Below are 21,947 nucleotides of genomic sequence, written 5' to 3'. Positions count from 1 at the left end.
TCATTTAATTGATAGATTGATAGATAATCAATCATAAGGATATTTTGTATTTTTAGAAATATTTTTGTGGTAGATCATTTTTTAGTAGTTATATATAGTTTTATAATGACAACTCATGTGGCACTTACATCATTTATTTATTTCCATGTGGCACTTACGTCACTTCTATGCATTACACTTCTTATAAAACTTTTATTCTTAAACTTTATTTCCCGACAATGCCATTGAGGGAAATATGGTTTAAAAATGCATAGAAGTGACGAAAGTGCTACATGAGATATATTATATTGCAAAGACCAATCATGAAGTATTTCATTTATTTCAGTATAAAATTTTTATATTGATTGTCAGAGCTAGATGAAACGTATTCTCTTGCCTTTTAACCAATATCATTAACATCAACATTAACTAAATTTGAACCTTTAATTGAAAAATTGTCAGTATCTGAACTAAAATTACTATTTATATAAAGATTTGATATCTGGGTATCATGTTGTAATATTTCTAAATTGCTAAAACAAAACAACTTCATCTTTAGATTTAAATATAAAGATATTTTGTTTATAAACAAAACATCTTCCTGCTGAGCTAGCTGCTTGATATCAAAAAAATGGATATGGTTCGGAAGATTATTTTATACTTTTTTTAAATTAAGATCAACTTGTTTTTTAACTTTTCGACGAATAGTAAAGTATGAATATTTTTTTCAATAGTTAGCCATTTTTATCATCAAATAATAATTTAATACAAAAAATTGGCAATGTATTTTTTATTTTTATAATAAGAAATATTTTATACTGTTATGTAATAAATGTTAATTAAATAAAATGCAATAAGTCTATTAAACCATTTTTATATTTGAAGAAGGAAATCTTGCTTGATACTATCCAATTACTCGCCATTATGTGGAAGACACATTTTCAGGCATATAATATTAATATATATATATAATTCACTTAATGATAACCAGCATGGAATATAGTTTGAACAGAAAGTGCATTCTTCTTTGCTAGACGAAACTATTAGAGTTACTATTATAGATGTTACTAATACTTTGCATGAGCAAAAAAAGAAGAAAAATCTGCTGGACCAGATGCCTTGTTTATGGAATTATTTATATATGGAGGACATAGACTGTCTCTATCTAAGTATTTTTTTAAATTTATGCTTGTTGTGTGGACATTTCCCATCAACATTTTTTGAATCCATGATAATACCTGTAGTAAAATCTAAAATTGCAGACTTTACTGATGTAAATAATTACAGAGCAATAGCAATCTCTCCCGCTTGTTCTAAAGTACTTGAATTTATTTTATTAGAAAGAATCGAATCTCATGAGAATGCTGATAATTTTCCGTTTGGTTTCAAGAAAAATTATTCCACAATGTCTTGTACATATTATTTAAAAAGACAGTTGAATACTATATTTTTAGAGAAAGTCATGTATTCACACGCTTTAGAGATTTTAACAAAGCTTTTGATAGCGTTAATTATTGGAAACAGTTTTCTAAATTAATTGATCAGGGTATTGCCAAGAATGTTGTCTGTCTACTTGTATCTTGGTGCAAGAATCAAACTATGTTTGACAGATGGCAGAAAGTAAGATCTGATAGCTTTAACATAAGCAATTGTGTACGGCAAGGTGGAATTTTTTCACTGTTCTTGTTCATATTTTATATAAAAAAACTGATCTTCAATATTACGAATATGCATACTGGATGTAACATAGGTGGAACTTTTTTGAATCTTTTGGCATATGCCGACAATATTGTACTATTGATCTGTTTTGGTTTGCATTGCAAAAATTATTTACTGCATTAAATGTAGAAGCCATTGCAATCAACATGTCATTTAATACAAAAAAAACGGAGTATATGGCATTTAACCTAAAACAGAGATGTAAAATTGTGTCAAGCAATTTTCCACAGTTTACCCTAGTTGAATGCGAATTAGTTTTCATTGACAAATTCAAGTATTTGGGTCACATAATAGAATGGTTTGTTTGATAATGCTGATATAAATCGAGAGATTAAATGTCTTTATACGTGTACAAACATATTAATCAGACAATTCAAGAAATGCTCGATTAAGGTAAAATTGAAGCTGTTTAAGACCTACTGCCTCTATTTTTATGATGTGACTCAATGGACTAACTTTAATGCAAATACTATGTTAAAGCTAGATTATTATTACAAGAAATGTACTAAAATATTTTTTCAATATGAAAAGTACTCAAGCGCTATAAATATGTTTATAGTACTAGGCTTGCCTAATCTAAATACTTTATTGCGTAACTACAGACTTTTCGTTATAAATCAGTTAGTTACCTGTGCCAGCAGCAATGCAGCTGTATATAGATTAAACAGAACTTTTAACTAATTTTTTATCTTTACTATGAACCTTGTACATGCGAAGTATAAAAAAACTATTTCGTAAATTTGCGTTGGCATACAGTTGTGGCCAAAAGTCTGTTGTATTAATGTTTTTTCAACTAACTTAAAGTTTGAATGGACACAGTGACTCTAACACATCTCACAGTTTATCAAAACATTGTTTAAAATTACATAACAGTAATATAGGTCAGTTTTACATACCACTAATACCGGCTATACTGTCCCTTATTTTTAATTACTTCAGAAATTTTCGCAAGCATAGAATTTACAAGAATTTTACAAACATCAACAGTTATGTCAGTGCACCACACACGTGTAATGATGGCACGAAGTTGATCTAAATTTGATGGTTTCTCTTTATCAATCTTTAGTTTTATTATATGCCACAGGTTTTTGATGAGGTTGAGGTCTGGGGTCTGCCCCGGCCAAAGACCTACAACTTCAACCCCATGATCCCGTAGCCAGTTTTTTGTTGAAGCTGCTTGATGGCAGGGAGCACCGTCATGCATAAACCGTTTGCAGTTGTGAATCTGCATTACTGTTAAAAGCTTTTCATCCAGTATGTCAACATATTTCTAAGCATTCATAGTGATATTTTATGGGAGAAAGTAGAGGGAGCCTTGGCCAGATGCTGAGAAGCAGCCTAAAACCATCAAGTACGCAGCATGTTTAACAGTTCGAATGCAAAACTTTGAATTAAATCTTTTATTGGCAAGACCGCGAACATATCTTGGTGCTGCAGAAAACAACTTTATGTTACTTTCGCCACTAAACATTACTTTATTCCGAATTTTGCTATTGTAATGTTTAAATTTCCTGCAAAAAAGTAATCTATAACATATGTTCTTCTTCGATAACAGCGGTTTTCGTGCTGGTCGGTACGCTTTTAGATTAAAAGAATCACTTAAACGTCGCCGAACGATTCTTGCACTAACTCTGTGTGGTAGTTGACTTGGTACGGAAAAAGAAGATATCATTGGATTTTTCAACACGTGTCGTTTTATCGGTCGATCTGTAGCAGGAGTTGTAACCTTAGGGTGTTCGGTTCGACGTTTCGATTTAACATCACCTGTCTCTCGCCAACGCTTCATTGTCAATGACACAGCTTGCTGGGAAATATTCAGATGTTGTGCCGCAGCTGCTTGCTTTAAACCCGAGTTATCTAATGCAACAATCTGACCACGATTTTTAGGTGAAAATTCCATTTTTGGTATGAAATTATTGATCTAAAATAAACAAAGAACACATCATAAACAAAAATGAAATTAAATTATTTCATTTTTTAAAATAAAAGATCATCTAAATTAGTTCAAGCAATAAAACTTACAGCTTTTTGGTTCATTTCTAGGTTTTCAACAAGTTTAAAACAGCAAAATGATGCAAAATGCAATTATATTTGAACATACAACAGACTTTTGGTCACAACTGTATATTATTTAATGATAAAACTTAATACTCCTGCATTGGACAAGCATCGGTCCAATCCAAATAATTTGTCAATGTTATTTTGTACATTGGGTAAATACAAGCTTGCTTGCTAGGTACATCGACTGAAAATTCGGGAAACGTACTTTTTAACTTAATAAAAATTGAAGTTCTAATCTATTAAATTACTAGGTTGGTATTGATTGTGCAATTGAAAAATGTGGTTTAATTTACATCAAAAAGTATTAGGAAATTATATATATATATAAAAGAATAGTCTCACAAATTGTAATAGCCTACTCAGGTTTGAGGAAGTAAGTTGGCGGGAAAAAAAATTTAAATAATATATTTATATTTTTTTTATTATTTTTTTTATAAAGTTGAGTTCATTCCATCTCTAATTTGGGTTTACATTTTTACCACCCGGAAAGAAAAATAGACGGCTTAGATTTGAATAATGTTTTTACTTTCGAAATTAATTTTTGTAATAATGTTTTAACTTTTGAAATTAAATTTTTATAATAATGTTTTAACCTTTTGTAAATAAATTTTTATTTTACTACATTCCACTCACTTGACATTATTCTTGACGCCATTTAAATATCAAAATATTTGTGAAAGTAATAAAAATTTACTTTCTGATAATATGTCTTGATAAGGAGGCAATAACAACAAACCGGGACTGGGTCACCAAGAGGGCAAAAGTGCATAAGTTTTTTCAATTACAATATATGTAAGTTTTTTCATCAAAAAGTATAACATATTTGGTATGTATGGAAAGATTATTTTAACCACTATTATAATCTGGTAAAAGTTATGCGACTATATCAAATCGTCAAGCGTAGCTTTATTTAGAAAAGATGTAGTTTTCAACATAAAGTATCTTGGGGCTCGGCTATACATAAGTCTATGGATTTGATTTTTTCATAAAAGCACGTATTGGTGTTTGTTTTCTATGAATGATACTTGACATTTATAATCAGACATTATTTGGGAAAATTATCGATTAAAACCATTTTTTTATGAAAATTGAAGTTATTATTTTCAATACCACACCCAGGGCCGCCGTGAGGGGGGGGGGGGGTCTACTGGGTTGTTTTGTCCCGGGCGCCAGGTCGACAGGGGCGCACGAAGCCGAAAATAAATAATTTTTTTTTTCATGTTTATTTAAAAAAAGATGAAGTACTGGGAAGCAGCGTGGAAAATAAGAAATCAAAAGCAGCCGGTCAATTTGACCAGCTAAAACATATAATAGACGGTCAGTTGCTTTTTTTGGCCGGTCAATTTTTTTTAGTTTAAATTTGCAACTTTGTAATGAAGTGCTTCATAATTGGACTTTTTAAATAAAAAAAGTAATTAATGCTTTAAAACTAAGAAATTAGCATTACTTTCAAAACATTAGTTTTAAATAAAGCGATTCTTTTTATATAGCGGAAACTCGCAAATAAAGTGAATACTAATGATTAATTTAACAACCCGCTGAATTAAATGTTTAAAATAACTTTAGTGCACGGAGATTTTCATTCAATTAAAAACGGAGATTTTTTACTTTATTAAAAAAAGAGATTAGATTAAATCCAAGTAGTTTGATATTGATATAAAATATTAAAACAATTTTATTAAATTTATTTCTCTAATTTTTAAAATCTCTCAAATTTGAAACAATTTTGAAACACGTGATATCGATGTGATGTGATAGTCTGTGTGATGTGATGTGATGTGATAGTCACGTGATATCAGAGGCGTAGAAAAATTTTTTTGGTGTTCCAGATAGGTAACTTCCAGACATGGAGCAAACTCCAAACATTTATATGTTTATACTTATGTCAAATAATGAGGGTTTGCAAAAAATTGCGATGATTGGAGGCTGGGAACAAAAATGCCCCAAAATTTTCGCCCCCCCCCTGCCCCAAACGTGAGAGCAACAAGTTGATGAAGTATTATTTGTACTATTCTTAACTAGACTTATATTCATCGATAAATTTTAGATTTCATTTAAAAATATTTTAGCGTTCAAAAATTATGACCATATAAAGTTTAAACCCCCCTCAATTTGAGGGGGTTGCACATTTTATATAGTAATAATTTTTAAACGCTAATAGATAATACTATGAAACTTAAAATTTATCGATGAATATAAGTCTAGTTAAGAATAGTACAAATAATACTTCATCAACTTGTTGCTCTCACGTTTGGGGCAGGGGGGGGGGGCGAAAATTTTGGGGCTTTTTTGTTCCCAGCCTCCAATCATCGCAATTTTTTGCAAACCCTCATTATTTGACATAAGTATAAACATATAAATGTTTGGAGTTTGCTCCATGTCTGGAAGTTACCTATCTCGAACACCAAAAAATTCTTTCTACGCCTCTGCGTGATATCGATGTGATGTGATAGTCTGATAGACCCAATCAAGAAGAAATTCAAATAGTTCTTTGCTTATGAGCGGATGCTGTTTCAAAAAGAATTAAAACATATCTGGTTTTAAAAAGAAAGATTCTGGTTGTCAAGTAAGAAAGAATGCTGCTCAAAGAACTGCGAATGAGGAAAAGAACAAACGCACTCTTCAAGACTGTGGTATTACAGTTACAAAAAAAGGAGAAGATGAAAATCCTACTGCTTCAAACTCTTTTCTGCCAAGTCAATCGATTTAAGTAGTAAATAGTTTTCCCCGTGAAAGGATATTTTCCCATTTGATTAATTCAATATTATATAAATTTTTAACTTATTTTTATAGGTTGGAACTGAAAACAATGTCGCTGACATTTCTGAAAGCTCGGGAGAGCCCCTATCAAAAATCGGAATGGTAGCTGTGAATGAAGAGAATATTTTGGTAAGTTCTACCTCTTTAAAAGAAATGATGTTAATAAAATTTTAAGCTAATAAAATAAGATTTTTCAAAATTTATTCTCAGGTGTTGCCAACAGAAGAACCCATCGCTACCATTCCTTCCAATGATCCTGCTTTTTGGCAGCACATCTTTCCAAAGTGGAAAGAGATTCTGTGCTTCTACAGGGGCTTCCTCGAAATCCTTCAGTTTTCCCGAAAGATTCTAATAAGAAGAAGGTTCCTGAATCAATTTTCTACGAAACTTCTCTCAACGGGGAGAAGACATGCCGAGATTGGCTGGTCTGGAGTGTATCTAAGAAATCATTTATTTGCTTTCCGTGTTCTCTGTTTGGAAGCAAACAATCTTTTGGGATCGGACACCAGTCACACCTTCTAAGATGGAATGATGGAATAAGCTGCAACTGGCACAAGCTACCTGAGAAAGTCAAAGTCACCAGAATAACGCCCAGCATCGAAACTTTTACATAGAATGGAAAACGGCGCTAGAAAGCTTAGAAAATCAAAGCGAAATAGATGCAGCTCTTGAAAACTCGATAAGAAATAAAGCAGCCAGGTGGCGTGAAATTCTACGATGCATCTTAGATGTTACTCTTTTTTTAGCGTCACGAAACCTTAGTTTCAGAGGTAAATCTATTTACAATTATTCTATTGTGATACCGACTATCTTTAAATCTATTTAGCTTATATTTATAATATTAACTAGATATTTTGGAAATCATTAAATAAACCAAATCCTTCTTTATTCTTTTAAATAAATATGTTATAATATTCATAAATCATAATATAAAATCATCATAGAATCATCATAAAATAAAACAAATGCTTCTTTATTGTTTTAAATAAATCTGTCTTTTTATTATAATTTTTAGGTTCATCAAAAATGATTGGAGAAGACGACAATGGCAACTTTCTAGCTACCCTAGAGCTCTTGGCCAAGCACAACAAGACTCTCCAACTACACTTAGAAGAAGTTTCCCGCTGCCAACAAGAAGGTAACAAAATGTATGCCCATTACTTGGGCTGGAGCACTCAAAATGAATTCATCAAAGAGTGCGAAGGAATCGTTCACGGTGCCATCATCAACGAAGCTCATATGGCCATCTACTATTCCATTCTTGTGGACGGGACTCCGGACGTCTCTCACACCGAGCAAATCACCTTTGTTCTCCGCTTTGTATACTTTGGTACTGACAAAAGATGGACCGTGAAGGAGCGCTTTCTGAGGGTCGAGAATCTTGAAAAAAAGATAGGTGCTGACATTGCCAAGCTTATTATGGACGTCTTAGAACAAAATAGAATCGATCTCAAAAACTGCAGAGGTCAAGGATATGACAATGGAGCGAACATGTCCGGTATATACAAAGGAGTACAAGCGATTATACTGCAAAAAAACCGAAGATTCAGCAGAATAAACACCTTGCTGGTGTTTATTCTGCTGAATCTTCGGTTGAAGTCAAGAACTACTTTGGCCGAGTCCAGTCACTTTACAATCTTTTCAGTGGAAGCCCTAGTTGGTGGAAAGTCTTGATTGAAACCACTGATTTGTCCATTCATCAAACGTCGCAAACCAGATGGAGTGCGCGAATCGAGGCCCTGAAGCCGTTAGTCAAGCGATCCAGGGAAATCCTCGAATCTTTGAAAAAGCTCCGCGATTTTGATCTAACAGCTGATCAATTGAATGAAGTAAAATCTCTGGAGAAGTGGGTTCATTCATTCGAGTTCATCGTAATGACAACCTTTTGGTATAAAACTCTTCAATCAATCAACTACGTGAGCCTTGCACTCCAATCAGAAAATATCTCCTTGGACGACGAGATGAAACTCATTAAGACTCTTATTGAAGATCTAAATCGACTGAGATCATCTTGGACCAGCATCCTTAATAAGGCACGTTTGGTAGCATCTGGTCTTGCTTCTTTTGGTTTTCAATTAGAATTTGTGAAGAAGAGGACGAAAAAAAGGAAGACCATTCACGAAGAGGTGAGGAACACCGCTCATTTCCATGAAGACGAAGCAAAAGAGTTTGAGGTGAGCGTATTCAATACCGCTCTTGATACTCTTATTCAGCAGGTCAGCGATAGATTCCAAGCTGCTGAGAAGACGACGAATATGTTTTCGTTCTTGTGGTCATTGAAATCTCTTGTTATGTCAAATGAAGAAGAATCAGAAGAAAGTGTTGAAGCACCTATCCAATTGGAGGAGAAATGCAAGGTCTTGGCACAAATCTACGCGACCGATGTTGAGGAAGAGAAACTTATTGAAGAGGTCCGCCACCTCGATGCTCTGAAGCAATCCAATCTTTTTGGTCCAAAAGAATCTCTCACTTCCATGACGTTATTGAATGGAATATACCAGAAAGGTCTTCAGCCGCTCTTCGAATCAGCCTGCATTTTGCTGCGCATCTTCAACACCATCCCTGTTTCTGTTGCGGAAGGCGAGAGATCTTTTAGTAAGCTTGCTCTAGTTAAGACAACTTTAAGGTCTACAATGAGCCAAGAACGACTCACAAATCTTCTGGTTATTTCCATTGAGTATGATCTTGCCAAAAAGTTGTGCTACGGTGAAGTGATTTCCAAATTCGCCATGAGTAAAGCTCGAAAGATCAACTTCCTCTGAAGTTGAAACAACAATAGCTGTTGTATTCTAGACAAATTTTTGCTCTTAACATCCAATAGTGTTTAATGATTGTCTTTGGTCTGTTTCTACCATGTTCTAGTGTCGACTTTATCATTTTATGTATGAGTGTATAACCAAGTCAAAAGACCATTGCAATTATCTAGAAATAAACTGTTCAAATGTTCATTAATTAAAATTAAAAAATTCTATATTCTTTTATCCTCTTTGATTTGTTATCAAATGGCTTATTATATGTATTGAACTATGGATCATTAGATCAGCTTTCACTTTCAGTAGGGCGCTTGGGAAATTTTGACCCTGGGCGCCGCAAAGGCTCACGGCGGGCCTGACCACACCTAAAAATGTTCAACAACAATGTCACGTTAAATTCAGATAAACTATGATAGTGTTAATATTTCTGCCAAAGTTGTTTTTGCATAAATAATCATAACATTTAGCCCCATTCAAAAAACTGTTTTCGGTATTTATTATTTTTTGAAATACTCGGGGCTTATTCGGCCATCTTGAAAAAATAACTTATTCCATTCAGAATTCCAATTCAAAAATTAAAAAATAGAGGCGGTAAACTTTATAATCAAGTTACTTTCATTTTCATACTCGTTTCGTTTTTATATCAGTAGTAAACTTCAATTGACATTTGGTTTCTTTTATTTTTATAACAATAATTTAAAAGTAACATAAGTTACATTTTAACTTATTGTTATAAAAACAATTATATCTTTGAACACTAAATCGATACAAATAGCTATTATGACTTCAGTAATGTAGTAAGATAAATACTTTTTGTTGTTAGCATAGCGCAAAATGAAATATATATTACATAATTCATTCCAACTACTTTTAAAAGTAGCATATTTTTTATGAATATACCAACACAAATGTATTAATTTGTAATTATGTTCATAATTTATGTCAAAAAAATACTTCAAGATATCTTTGTAATTAAATGGATATATCTCCTGCAAAACTAACAGCGCTTCATATTTTGCCATTATTTACGAATTCTTTGTTTGCATAATTTAAATAACAATAAGTAAAAAGTTGTTTGGTTTGCCACTAACAACAACCAAACGGATTTGTTTAAAATTATCGGCTTTTTTTTTTACGAGTTGGTTTGTTTTATGCCTTGGTTGCATTGAACAAGATATTAAGAGCACAAAGAAACGAAAGACGGAATGAATTTTTATATTTTATAACACTTTATAATTAAAAATTATATAAGTGTTATAAAATATAAAAAGTCTTTTTGATTTTCTTGGGTCTATAAAGTATTTAATTCTTAACTGAGTCTTGTTGCTTTTGTAAATATTAGAACCTACCTATCCATTGGCAATTTAAAGTTTTTAAAGTGTTTTATGATTTCTTAATTCAATAAATTTAAATATAGTTTTCCTGTTAAGGGATTGTTATTTTAAAAATAGAGATCTGTGGCTGTTTTCTACTTTACCCATTACTTATGACTTTAAGGAATAAAGTAAAGTGCGTTTATCTTCATATGATGTCGAAATCAGTCAATTTTTATTTTTATTACAATATTAGGTTGTTATTTCATTTTTAACGGTTACAGCGCTCATTTATTGCATCAAATCGGTTTTCAATAAAAAAATCTTTTTGCCATTTGTATACAATTAAAATATTACGATTTGAAAACTATTATTTGATTGAACATTATTATAATCCAATTGATTATTTGATGATTACATATCGTACAATCAGTCAAGGGCTGAGTTAACTTGAGCTGATATGAATAATGCATTTTTTAATCAAGGCGTTGCTAATTAAAAATTATTTTTTATTGCCTTAACATATGTAAAGTTAATATACGTCAAGGCAAACTATGTTTTACTTTTTTAATCTGCAATTGTCAAATTAAAAAAAATTAAAACCTTTAGGAAGTTGTTGACCAAAGCGTTGACTATTTTCAAGTGAGTCTAAAACTAGGGTGGCCATCAATTTTTTTCAAAAAAACGGGAAAATTTGCAAAAATACGGGATTTTTGCTAAAAATACGGGACATTTGCTAAAAGATTTATTTTGTAAATATATTGAAGCAAAAAATAGTTTTTAATTTATTTTTTTGAAATATTTTAAATTTGGTAGTTATTTTTAAAAAAATTGCTCAACATTTTCATATAATTTATTTCTTACCCAAGTAGCAACGTTGATGTGGCCCGACAACGGTCCGGTTCTGGCTGCGGAACCAGGCTTGGCGCAGTGCCGCCATGCACATCGGCTTAAATACGGTCCAGGGCTGGCTAGCCATTGCAAGCGCTGGCGTTTCAACAAGCCACCACTGGCAAATCATTTAAGGCCCAATGCAGGCCCACAGTAGATTCACCAGAGCAGAATCAGTAACGGGCAACAAAATGTTTCTGATTATTAGAATGGAGAAAATACCATTAAGTTAACACGCTCCTTTTTTCGATTTGTAAACTTAAAACAAAATGAATATATTCATTTTGTTTTAAGTTTACAAATTGAAAAAATAAGCGTGTTAACTTAATGGTGATTTCTCCATTAATATAATTCTTATAAAGTAGAATTTGTTAATAAAAATAGTAAATTATTTTTGACAGATATAAGAAAATCAAAAGGATTTGATTTCTATACATTAAATTTTCTTTTGAAACGTTTTATAAAGGGCTACTTATTTTACAACTTTTTTTTTATTATCAATAAATTTTGTGTGTCATCATCAAAATTCCTTAAGAAAAATTTAGAACTAAAATTTAAAATCAATCTGTGTACATAATTTATGTCAGGTTGCAATTATAGCAACCATACTCCCAACGGTTGGTATTTAACAATGTTTAAAACTATTAATATATCTCAAAAGACTTTCTTATGGCTCTTTGTTTTCTGCCACCGCTACGATCAGCAGCTCCTGCAAAATAGTGAACAACGGCTTTTTGGACATCACTTTCGGATGCATCTTTGGTTGGAGGATTTTTTCTTAATGCTCCTGTAAATATACATCTTCCTTTACAGTTGAACAAAAAATTTCTTATTACTAAACATAATACTAAAAAAAAAGACTTCTTACTCTGAATAACAAGTCAACAAAGTTCAAGTCACGAAATGTTTTTTTTTTAAGCTCTCCCAGTCCTGACCAATTAAACATTTTGAGAATCTCATTTTCAAATAGAGCGAAACCATACGTCTGATTGCTTCTTTTAAACTTTGACCACCTTTTGATGCAACTCCATATATCTATATATGTATACATGCGTATATATATATATATATATATATATATATATATATATATATATATATATATATATATATATATATATATATATATATATATATATATATATATATATATATATAATTTTTTTGTAAGATCAGGCAGTAAACATTTAAATTTAATAATTAGTTTAAATTTGAAATAGAAATTTTAATGTCAAAATTGTTTTAAAACAGTTCAGATCAATATATCAATCTCAGAACTTACAAGTTTGTTAAAAATTAATTTTTCTTGAGTTAGAATATTTTCAAGCTCTTCAAGCTGATCTTGGTCAGACACAGGAAGTTTAAGTGTTTCAAAAATGTTGCAAACATCTTGTTGCCCAACCTGTGAAAGAGTCTGCAACATAGTAGTGTTGTATGTTGTTTGCTTCTCTAGATTAGCAATTGTGCCTTTTAGCTCAACCAAAAGGGTAAATATTTTATTTAAGACACTGCTTGATGTTTGAGCAGAGGAGGAAGTGTTTAACAACGTTGTTTCATTGTAACTAAATTTATCATCAATGCTGCTACTAGCCACTCCAATACTAGTTGTTGCAGATAATGCAGCACATTTCCCGCTAATTGTTTTATTAGATGAGTTAGATACAATATTATGAACAAAGGATGCTAAGCATTCTACCTCATCAACTGTAATCTCTGTTAATGGGATCACTTCAAAATCACATTGATTGCTTGTATCTATCTATACTGGTTCTGTTACAACTTTTTGATTTACAAAAGGAAGTGGTAAAGAGTTCTGACTGATCACAGGAAATTTTGGTACTTGAGGGGGTGGCATGTGAGAATTTGTTTTTGAAAACAGGATATTTTTGTTCAAAATTTTCTTTTGCTTTGAACTATCTTCATAAAATTTTGTACTTGATGTTTGAGAATCTGTGTCCGAATCCTCTGCACTATTATTAATGCCATCATCAGGATATTTCTGAATACTAATATAACACATATATAATACTTTATATTAATAAAGATTTCAGTATTATATATAAATTATTAATTTTAATATTAATATATAATACAATATTAATCTATTTATTTATAAAACCATATATGACTAATTAATCATAAATAAATTAATATTAGTTTATAGTAATTTAATTTACCGTTTTTTTCTTAGTCTTGAATCATCAACGTCACTTTGAAGATCTGATGTAACTGTTGCTTTATTAAGTTCAGATCTTGCTTTTGCATACGATTCTGCAAAGTTAAAAAATCAGCAAAAAAATAAACATGTCATACGTAAAGTTGCATTTTTTTTATCAAAACAAATTTATGAACAATTAAGTTTTTTTGGCCATTCAGCTTTCAAATACACAATCACTTATCCTAAAAACACATTGAAAGAGATACTTTTTTTAATTAAAACATTGTAAATATATACTTGCCTTTTGTGCCTAAAACCGGCATGGGATGCTTTGCCCAGTTTTTGTTAGGCAACTCACATTCTTTTACGGCTTTGTCATTTCTCTGCTGACTTGTATATGGTGGCCAATAGCATAGTTCATTATTTATTAGCCACTTTTCTGGGACCACTGCCACTGCATCATCCTCATCCAAAAACGAAACTATTGCAAATTTTCTATTAGCCATTATAAAAATGCAAAAGCTAAACAAATCACAAACTAATAGACTTAAAGAAACATATTCCATGTCTTTTTTCACAAAATAATATAAACCTGTGTTCATTCATAAAGACAAAACTATAAAAATGTATATAGTTTTGTCTATGTTAATGAATACAGTTAGTATTCACATTAACGAATACAGTAAAGTAGTACTCATAAGAAATTACATATGATATTTAAAAAAGATGTTTAAGGTTTTTTAATTTTGTTTTAATATTTCCATTTTTTTCTTAGGTTATCAACTTAAAAATGTATAATGTGACTGGGTACACTATGAAATATGCAAATAGTTTTAAAACATTTATACTTTATGTACGTAAACGGTTTTAGTAAATCATGACTGAAACTTATCTTAGATTTTTAGATAAAAACAACTCATTTAAAACACTAATATGTTTTGCAACACTATTAAGCAATAATGTAATAAATATTTTAAAACAATGTTGAAGAATATTATTTGAAGTTTAGAGTATCATTAGCTAACATTAGATAACTTATAGAAAAAACCATTTAATATACAAATAAATAATGCCAAAAAATTAACATTAATAAAGTAGATGTTAACAATGCATCATTGGAATAACAGCATAATTACCATCAAAAGGTATACAAACATATTTTTTTTGTATTTCTGATGTTAAACAATAAAAAAGTTCATCATTCAAGTTAGAAGCTTTACCAATGTTAACCTTAAGAGATTCGCATGGATACAAAAACAAATTTTGAAGTTCTTCAAACTGTTTATAAATAACTAATATCTGATCAGCTGTTTTGAAAACATTCTGCACAATAATAACTTTGCTATTTTTTAAACCAAAACAGTTATCTCCAGCAGTAACTTTGATACTCCAAGGCTTACAATACAGTTCTTTATACTGACCACATATGTTCAACAATTTAACAACTGGTCCATTGAAATGTTCCTTTGTAACAAATCCCATTAAAACACACCATGCCAGTATAAAGCAAGAGCTGCCTAAATTCAGTTGCTTTCCACCGTTCAAATTCACGAAATGATCGTGGTTTACGTGCTAACTCTGAAGGAATGTAAGGTCTTATGTCCATTAGCTTATTTGATAAGTCCTGAATACCTTGTGGGCCAATTCTGGATGCTAAAGGTCCCTTGAGCCATAAAAAAAACATTTTTCTCATTACACCTAGGCAAACCATATGCATATAATCTGCTGGTATTTGTGATATCATGGCAAAAAAAGGAATATTAATTAGTGGACTTGGTCCAAAATGATGTTCCTTATTTTTCATTTCAAGGAATGACAAATCTGTTCGAAGAACTGCAGATGTTTCTGGAAATATTACACGTCCAGCATAAACGCCATGTTGTTCACATTTATCACATCCATAAAATGCTCCATGCCCTTTAATACATTTGATAAAAGCTTGTGCCGGTGTGTCACAAATCAGAGCAGAAATTTTTATCTTATAACAAATCTTATTATATATAATGCCCGTACTCTGAAGCTCTACAATTTCATTAACAAAATCTCTCAAATATGCATTGATAGAAGTAGGCTTACTATTTCCACAGTATATTGCAATTGTAAATGGGTCCCTATTTGTTTGAACTAATCCTTCAAACTGTTCAATCAAAACTATTATTGGCCAAAACTGCACATTTGAACTTTTAAATAACGGCAATTTATCAATGTTAATTTGTAATGAAATAACCTGATTTTCTGTACTATTGCTATTAACCAAGTGTTTCAGCTTATCAACAATACCTTCTTTTATGCCAAAATAATAATATGAATTTTCACGCACTTCTTTTTTGTTAAACTCAGATCGAATTATTGTTTTATGGACTTTTTTTCAAATCTGGGAAAAAAATTCGTAATATAAATACGTAATAAATACGTAGTATAGCCAGCATAGCACGAAAGGCTTTTTGAGTGATGTTAAAAGAATGTGACCAAAATGCCAAATCTGCTTCAAGTTTCTCTGTTTTTAAAGACTATGTGTATTCATCAGAATCACTGCTTAACATGTTTTCAAATTCTTGGCATTCATCACCATCAGAAATATGATCATTAAAAATTGATGTACAAGTAGCTGACAATGATTCATTGAAACTTTGAGAAAATGAACTAAATGCAGCTGTTTGACTTTTGCTGTTGTTGAGAGAAACTGCACGCGTTTCAGACAATTGAGACTGATCACTATAGATATACTGTGGATTCTCACAATTGGTATTTATACTTTCACCAATAGTTTCAATATCTATATCAGTAAAAATTTCCTTTACTTTGTCTTGAATTTTTTCTTTTTTTAGTCCAATAACTCATTATTAAAATCTTTAAAATCAATATATATATGTATATATATATATATATATATATATATATATATATATATATATATATATATATATATATATATATATATATATATATATATATACATATATATATATATATATATATATATATATATATATATATATATATATATATATATATATATACATACATACATATATATACATACATACATGCATACATACATAACATACATACATTACATACACACATACATACATAAATACATAACATGCATATATATATATATATATATATATATATATATATATATATATCTGTGTGTATGTGTGTATATAGTTTATGTATGTATATGCGTTGATGTATATCTTTGTTTGTTTTTATTCATTTATTTAAAATTTAAAATGAATGTATGAATTGAATAATTATGAAGATGTACAATTAAAAGACAATACAAACATAACTTAACAAAATTTAAGTAAACAATGTGGAGAAAATTGATTTATTTCGCAAAATATTTATGGAACCACTTTTTATGTAACAAGTATTTATCCCTTTTAATTTTCTCAACTGAACTGACTTTACATCTTGTCGACATGATCATAGCAACTTAAGTTCCTAATTAGGACATGGCGATCGTTCAGTTGTTGCTTTTTGGCTCTAGCGTGCCATCTGTGTCCCGTTATTGGCTCTCCAGTACTGGGATGTCGCAAAAGGACCACATAACAGTTGCTAACTAGCAAGCCAACTCTGGTGAATCATTTTCGGTACAACAATGGTTTGTATCGGCTCCGGCGTGCCTTTCATGGAGTTTTAATGTCCCGTGATTGGATCGCCAGAACTGGCGTAACCGGCACAGGCCCATACGAGCGCTGCTACTTGGGCAATGAATGGCAAAAGTGAATTTAAGTAAAAAAAATAGAGATTGCATAACCTTATTGTATTGCAAACAAATTTTTTTTGTATAATCTAAATTTAAAATTTATTTAATGGCTGAGAAATTCAGTAATAACTGTGAGATATTTAAAAAAAAAAATCAAGTTTTAAAAATAAATTTACTTTTATTTTGAATATTTTTTTTTAAATAACATTATTAAGGAAAGAAACATTATCCTTAATAAGATTATCAAAATGTAAGCATTTTAAGTTAGAATTGTATTTAATAGTTGTTAATGAATCAATTGTCTTAATATCAAGTCGATTTTTGTTATCTTCCCAAATCTGATTAATCAAAAACAATCTCTCAACTTCTGCTGATGAGCCAGCCAAACAAAATGCAAACTCTGCTAATTTTTCTAAATTTGTTAAAAGTGTTGAACTTTCTCTAAAATTTATGAAAACAAATTTTAGAGAAAATTCAATCAAACCATATTGATCAAATAGTAAATCAACATTAATAATATTTTTGAACTTCTCTCCATATCTTTTCTTAACATATTGAGTTGATAATTCGACAGGAAAATGAATAAATATCCTGATTGGAATGATCCATATAAAAACTTGCGAACCGTCTATTGAATTTTCCCATAACTGAATATAATTGATTATAGTTTCATAAAAATCATTCACTTTGATCATTACTTGATTTTTAGTAGACTTTTTTAGTTTTTGTTCACTTAGCTTTTTAAATTCAGGTTTGGAATCAGTAGGTAGAAATATAAAATTCCTTTCAATATTTTCATTTGATTTGCTGCTTCAAAACTTGTTGTAAATGATGATTCAATAAGTTTTATTGAACCATTGAATTTTTTAAGCTGATTTGCAATAAATAACATTATTTTCACTGTTTTCAAACAAAGATTTGATTACTGGTGGACACTTTGTTAAAGATGTAAAGTAATCCTTCAAAGGATTGTAAAACTCAATTAAACGAAAAATTGCAGGTTGATGAGTTGAAAGCGTGTGCTTGAATGGTTTAACTAAGGTTTATAATATGAATCAACTTCATCACAAAACTGTTTTCTGTGAATTTTTCTGTTCTCACAGTTTAAATATTAAAATGTTTATAAATTTTAATAACAATTGCTACAATATCAATATCAAGCGTATCACATCCTGCATATTAAGCATTAAGTGCTATATGAGCCATACATCCATTTCCAACAATTTCTCTTTTTAAATCGTATTGAAGCTTACGCCAGACATTATTGACACCATTACGATTGACTCCACCAAAATTAAAATTTGTATTTGTCAGCTGTGAATGCAACTACTTTTTCCTTTAAATTTTGTTTTTCAACTATTTCTAAAATTAAATTAGAAATTGTTGTTGACTGTTCATTTGAAATTGTTTGGAATAAATTTTTTTTGTTAAGAACATCAATGACTGGATTAAAGAATCTTGCAATTACAGGCAACATTTTGATGCTCTTATGATTGGAGGTATCTGTTACGGGAGCTATAAAATTAGCCTTTTCTAGTTCAATGTATTAATGTAACTAGTTTAATATATTAATCTTTTTTAGGAATCACAAATATGAATTTAGATATGAAAATAAATAATTTCTTGTCACTTTAAGAAACTTTCAACACAAGTTAAGATAATATGACGAAATTCAAAATAGTTCGCTAATATTGCTCAAATGGTTTTTGTAGAACATACTGTGAGAAATATGATCTTGGGTAATGTTTAAATAAAAAAAAACTGTAATAAAATATTTTATCCTAAACTTTAAATGTAAATGTCCAAGTTCAATGACAGTAAAGTATTTTAAGTAAGTAGGTTTAGTAAGTATTTTGTTGCATTAATAATGTATAATTGAAAATAGTAATATATTAGTTTGTATGGTATTTTGTAACAGACATTTTATTGTTTGTCTAACATTATAAATTTTTTATTTATTGATGATTTCTTGTAAAATATATAATACAATTTATTAAAATATAATATATAAATATAATAGATAAATAAATAATATTTATATTTTATATTATTTGAATTTATTTATTTATTGTAAAATATTTATACAGGTAATGCCAAATCAGCACAATAAATTAGTCTGCTATCCTATTGGGCCCTGATACATTAAAATATAAATAAAATTAACTGTTACTTAAGAATATAAAATAATATTAAAACATTAGTAGATTTATCACAGAATAAAATAAAATTTAAAAATTAGAAATATCCATTAGTTTAGTTTTAAACTCTCTTAGGTTCTTACTCTGGCGAACAGCGAATGGGAGACTATTATACAAAATTACTCCTTGGTAAAAGAAACCTTTTTTCGTGGATTTAAGTTTTACTTTAGGTATGGTCAGTGATATTTCATTGTTTCTTGTGTTTGCTGAATGAAAAATTGCTTTTAAACTGTTAGAAAATACACATGAACCAAGTTCTTTCTTTAAGATCTTAAAAACGCAAGTTACAGCTTTTTTTTCATTGGCTTCTTTAAAACGCGGCAAATTTATATTAACGTTTGAAATTTTATTTGCATTTAATATTATTTGGTTTATTCTACTATATAAACGGTTGATGCGGTATAATTGGGTTGCAGTGTGTTCTAAGTTGATTAAACCACAGTAAGAAAAATTGGCAAAATCATTGAGACATAAATTAATTTAGCAGCTTTTATTGTTAGCAGGTGTCGTGTTTTATTTAATAAGCTAATACGCCCACTGATCTTATTACATTTAAAATTAAAATCGTCGTTAAGTAAAAGGGTTAAATCTAGATGGATTTCTAAATATTTGTATGTTTTGGTATTGTTTATTTGAACATCATTAATATGTAGATTTGAGCACCGGTATTTAGATAATTTTCATGCCGTTCCAAAAAGCATCGCTTCAGTTTTACCTTTTTGAAGGTTGAACAATAAATCATTTATTTCAAACCATTTTGATATCCAGTTTAAGTCTTTAAGTAGTTTTGCCTCTATTAATTGGATGTCATTATCAGCTACGAAAATAACCGTGTCATCAGCATACTCGATTAACAAGCTATGTTTTAAAACGTCTGATATATCATTAAATTCAATCAAAAATAACAAAGGTCCAAAAATTGAACCTTGCGGAACTCCTCTTGTGATTTTATGAGACTCAGACACTTTCCCATCATACGCAACATACTGGGTTCTGTTAAATAGATAATCCGTTATTAGGTGTAATGCTAAGCCATTTATTCCATAAGCTGGTAATTTAGATAACAGACTCGAATGGTTTACTGTGTCGAAGGCCTTAGTTAAGTAAATAAATACGAATCTGATAAAATGGTTTCGATCGAAGCTTTTTCTGACGTTATCAGGAAAAATTGTAACAGCTGGTTTTGTAGAGCACTTAGATCTAAAACCAAATTGGTGATTGCATAGTAAATTATTTTCTTCTAGATAATTACTAATTTGTCGATGAATTATTTGTTTATTTTGAATATACAAATATAATATTTAAATCAGCTTTATTAGACTATTACATATCCTAATTCTAGGTTCAAGGACATTTATGAATTAATTTTCCCCTCCATTCTATTAATGGCCTATCGAAATCTCTATTTTAATTTTATTAAAATACAACTTAAAAATAAGTTTATTACCCATTTTTAATTTATTTTATCATGATTATATTTTTTTAACCTCAAACTTTACTATAGTTAAGGCTACTCATTTTTTTTAAATTATAAAAAATTTAAAAAAAAAGGACTCTTACATTTATTATTAGAGTAATCTCTCCTAAAATAACAATACAGTTATAAAAATGCAGTTCGGCTGTATACAATAGGGTGTTTTATACTTTATCGATTTTTGAAATTGAACTTGTACCTCGATTTATAAATTAATCATTTATATAAAAATGAGTTTAAGCAAAAAAAAAATTAGTAATAGTTTTTAGGGTCCCCACCGGTTCGATTTTGGACCAAAAATATCGGGTACTTCAAACGCCTGGTAAAATTTATTCTATAAAATTTTTTATTCTTGAAGAACTTAGTCTTACCCAGCGATATATAAAAAGTATTTATATTTCTTTATAAATTGTTTTCAGTTACGAAACTAACAACAAATCAAAATATTTTATAATAGTGTTAAATCACAGGGTTGTTCATTTTTATATGCGCGTCTATTCATTTTTATATGCGTGTTTATTCATTTTTATATGCGCATTTATTCATTCTAGTAAGCGCGTTTATACGTGAGTCTACCACCCATAATATCTCTAATATAATTTTATATAAACAATAAATAGGCTTTTATATTTTTAGATAGATATATTTAAAATATAAAATAGGTTGTTGCTACTGTTATTTATTTAAAAAATGGTTGACGAGCAAAAGCTTGATTTATGTAATAATTATAAATAATTAAATTTAAATCTAGATAAATGAATATTTAGATAAGTAATAATTTAATCAATCAATAAATTTAATTATAAAATTAAACAAAGGCCTAATACTAAATCAAATAAACTATCATCGAATGTTAAAAGTCATCGTCCTAAGTATTTTTAACCTCATTTACAGTTTTTCAAAACAAATTGTTCTTGATTCCT

At 29.7% G+C, this 21,947-nt stretch overlaps 3 protein-coding genes and 1 long non-coding RNA gene across 6 annotated transcripts in view; 3 read left to right on the top strand and 1 right to left on the bottom strand.

Annotated features, from left to right (window-relative positions):
* The window catches only part of LOC100197902 (acid-sensing ion channel 1-like), a 72,736-nt gene that overhangs the window by 6,662 nt on the left and 44,127 nt on the right, over positions 1 to 21,947 (top strand). The window lies entirely within an intron of this gene.
* Positions 7,040 to 7,912, top strand: LOC136087162 (uncharacterized). The gene is made up of 2 exons (XR_010641592.1): positions 7,040 to 7,289; positions 7,535 to 7,912. It is a non-coding gene; the product is annotated as an uncharacterized LOC136087162 (long non-coding RNA).
* On the top strand, positions 8,394 to 9,281 carry LOC136086782 (uncharacterized). Its single transcript, XM_065809271.1, has one exon. It carries the CDS (start codon positions 8,394 to 8,396, stop codon positions 9,279 to 9,281), a length of 888 nt encoding a protein of 295 aa, XP_065665343.1.
* Positions 11,903 to 21,947, bottom strand: part of LOC136087334 (uncharacterized) — a 42,235-nt gene continuing 32,190 nt past the window's right edge. Inside the window, exons 3-7 of one of the 3 annotated variants that reach the window (XM_065809801.1) lie at positions 13,936 to 14,115; positions 13,654 to 13,747; positions 12,759 to 13,482; positions 12,345 to 12,511; positions 11,903 to 12,263 (exon numbers count right to left, since the gene is read on the bottom strand). In XM_065809801.1, the coding sequence (XP_065665873.1) occupies positions 13,236 to 13,482; positions 13,654 to 13,747; positions 13,936 to 13,957 (363 nt within the window). In that variant the 5' untranslated portion in view covers positions 13,958 to 14,115 and the 3' untranslated portion in view covers positions 11,903 to 12,263; positions 12,345 to 12,511; positions 12,759 to 13,235. Of the gene's footprint in view, positions 12,264 to 12,344; positions 12,512 to 12,758; positions 13,483 to 13,653; positions 13,748 to 13,935; positions 14,749 to 21,947 lie in introns of those variants that run through there. The other 2 variants (XM_065809800.1, XR_010641730.1) reach the window with 2 other exon arrangements.

The sequence above is a fragment of the Hydra vulgaris genome, chromosome 11 (assembly GCF_038396675.1).
Source record: "Hydra vulgaris chromosome 11, alternate assembly HydraT2T_AEP".
Lineage (NCBI taxonomy): Eukaryota > Metazoa > Cnidaria > Hydrozoa > Anthoathecata > Hydridae > Hydra > Hydra vulgaris.
The sequence above is the reverse complement of the archived record's forward strand: the minus strand, read 5'-3'. Positions and strand labels throughout refer to the sequence as shown.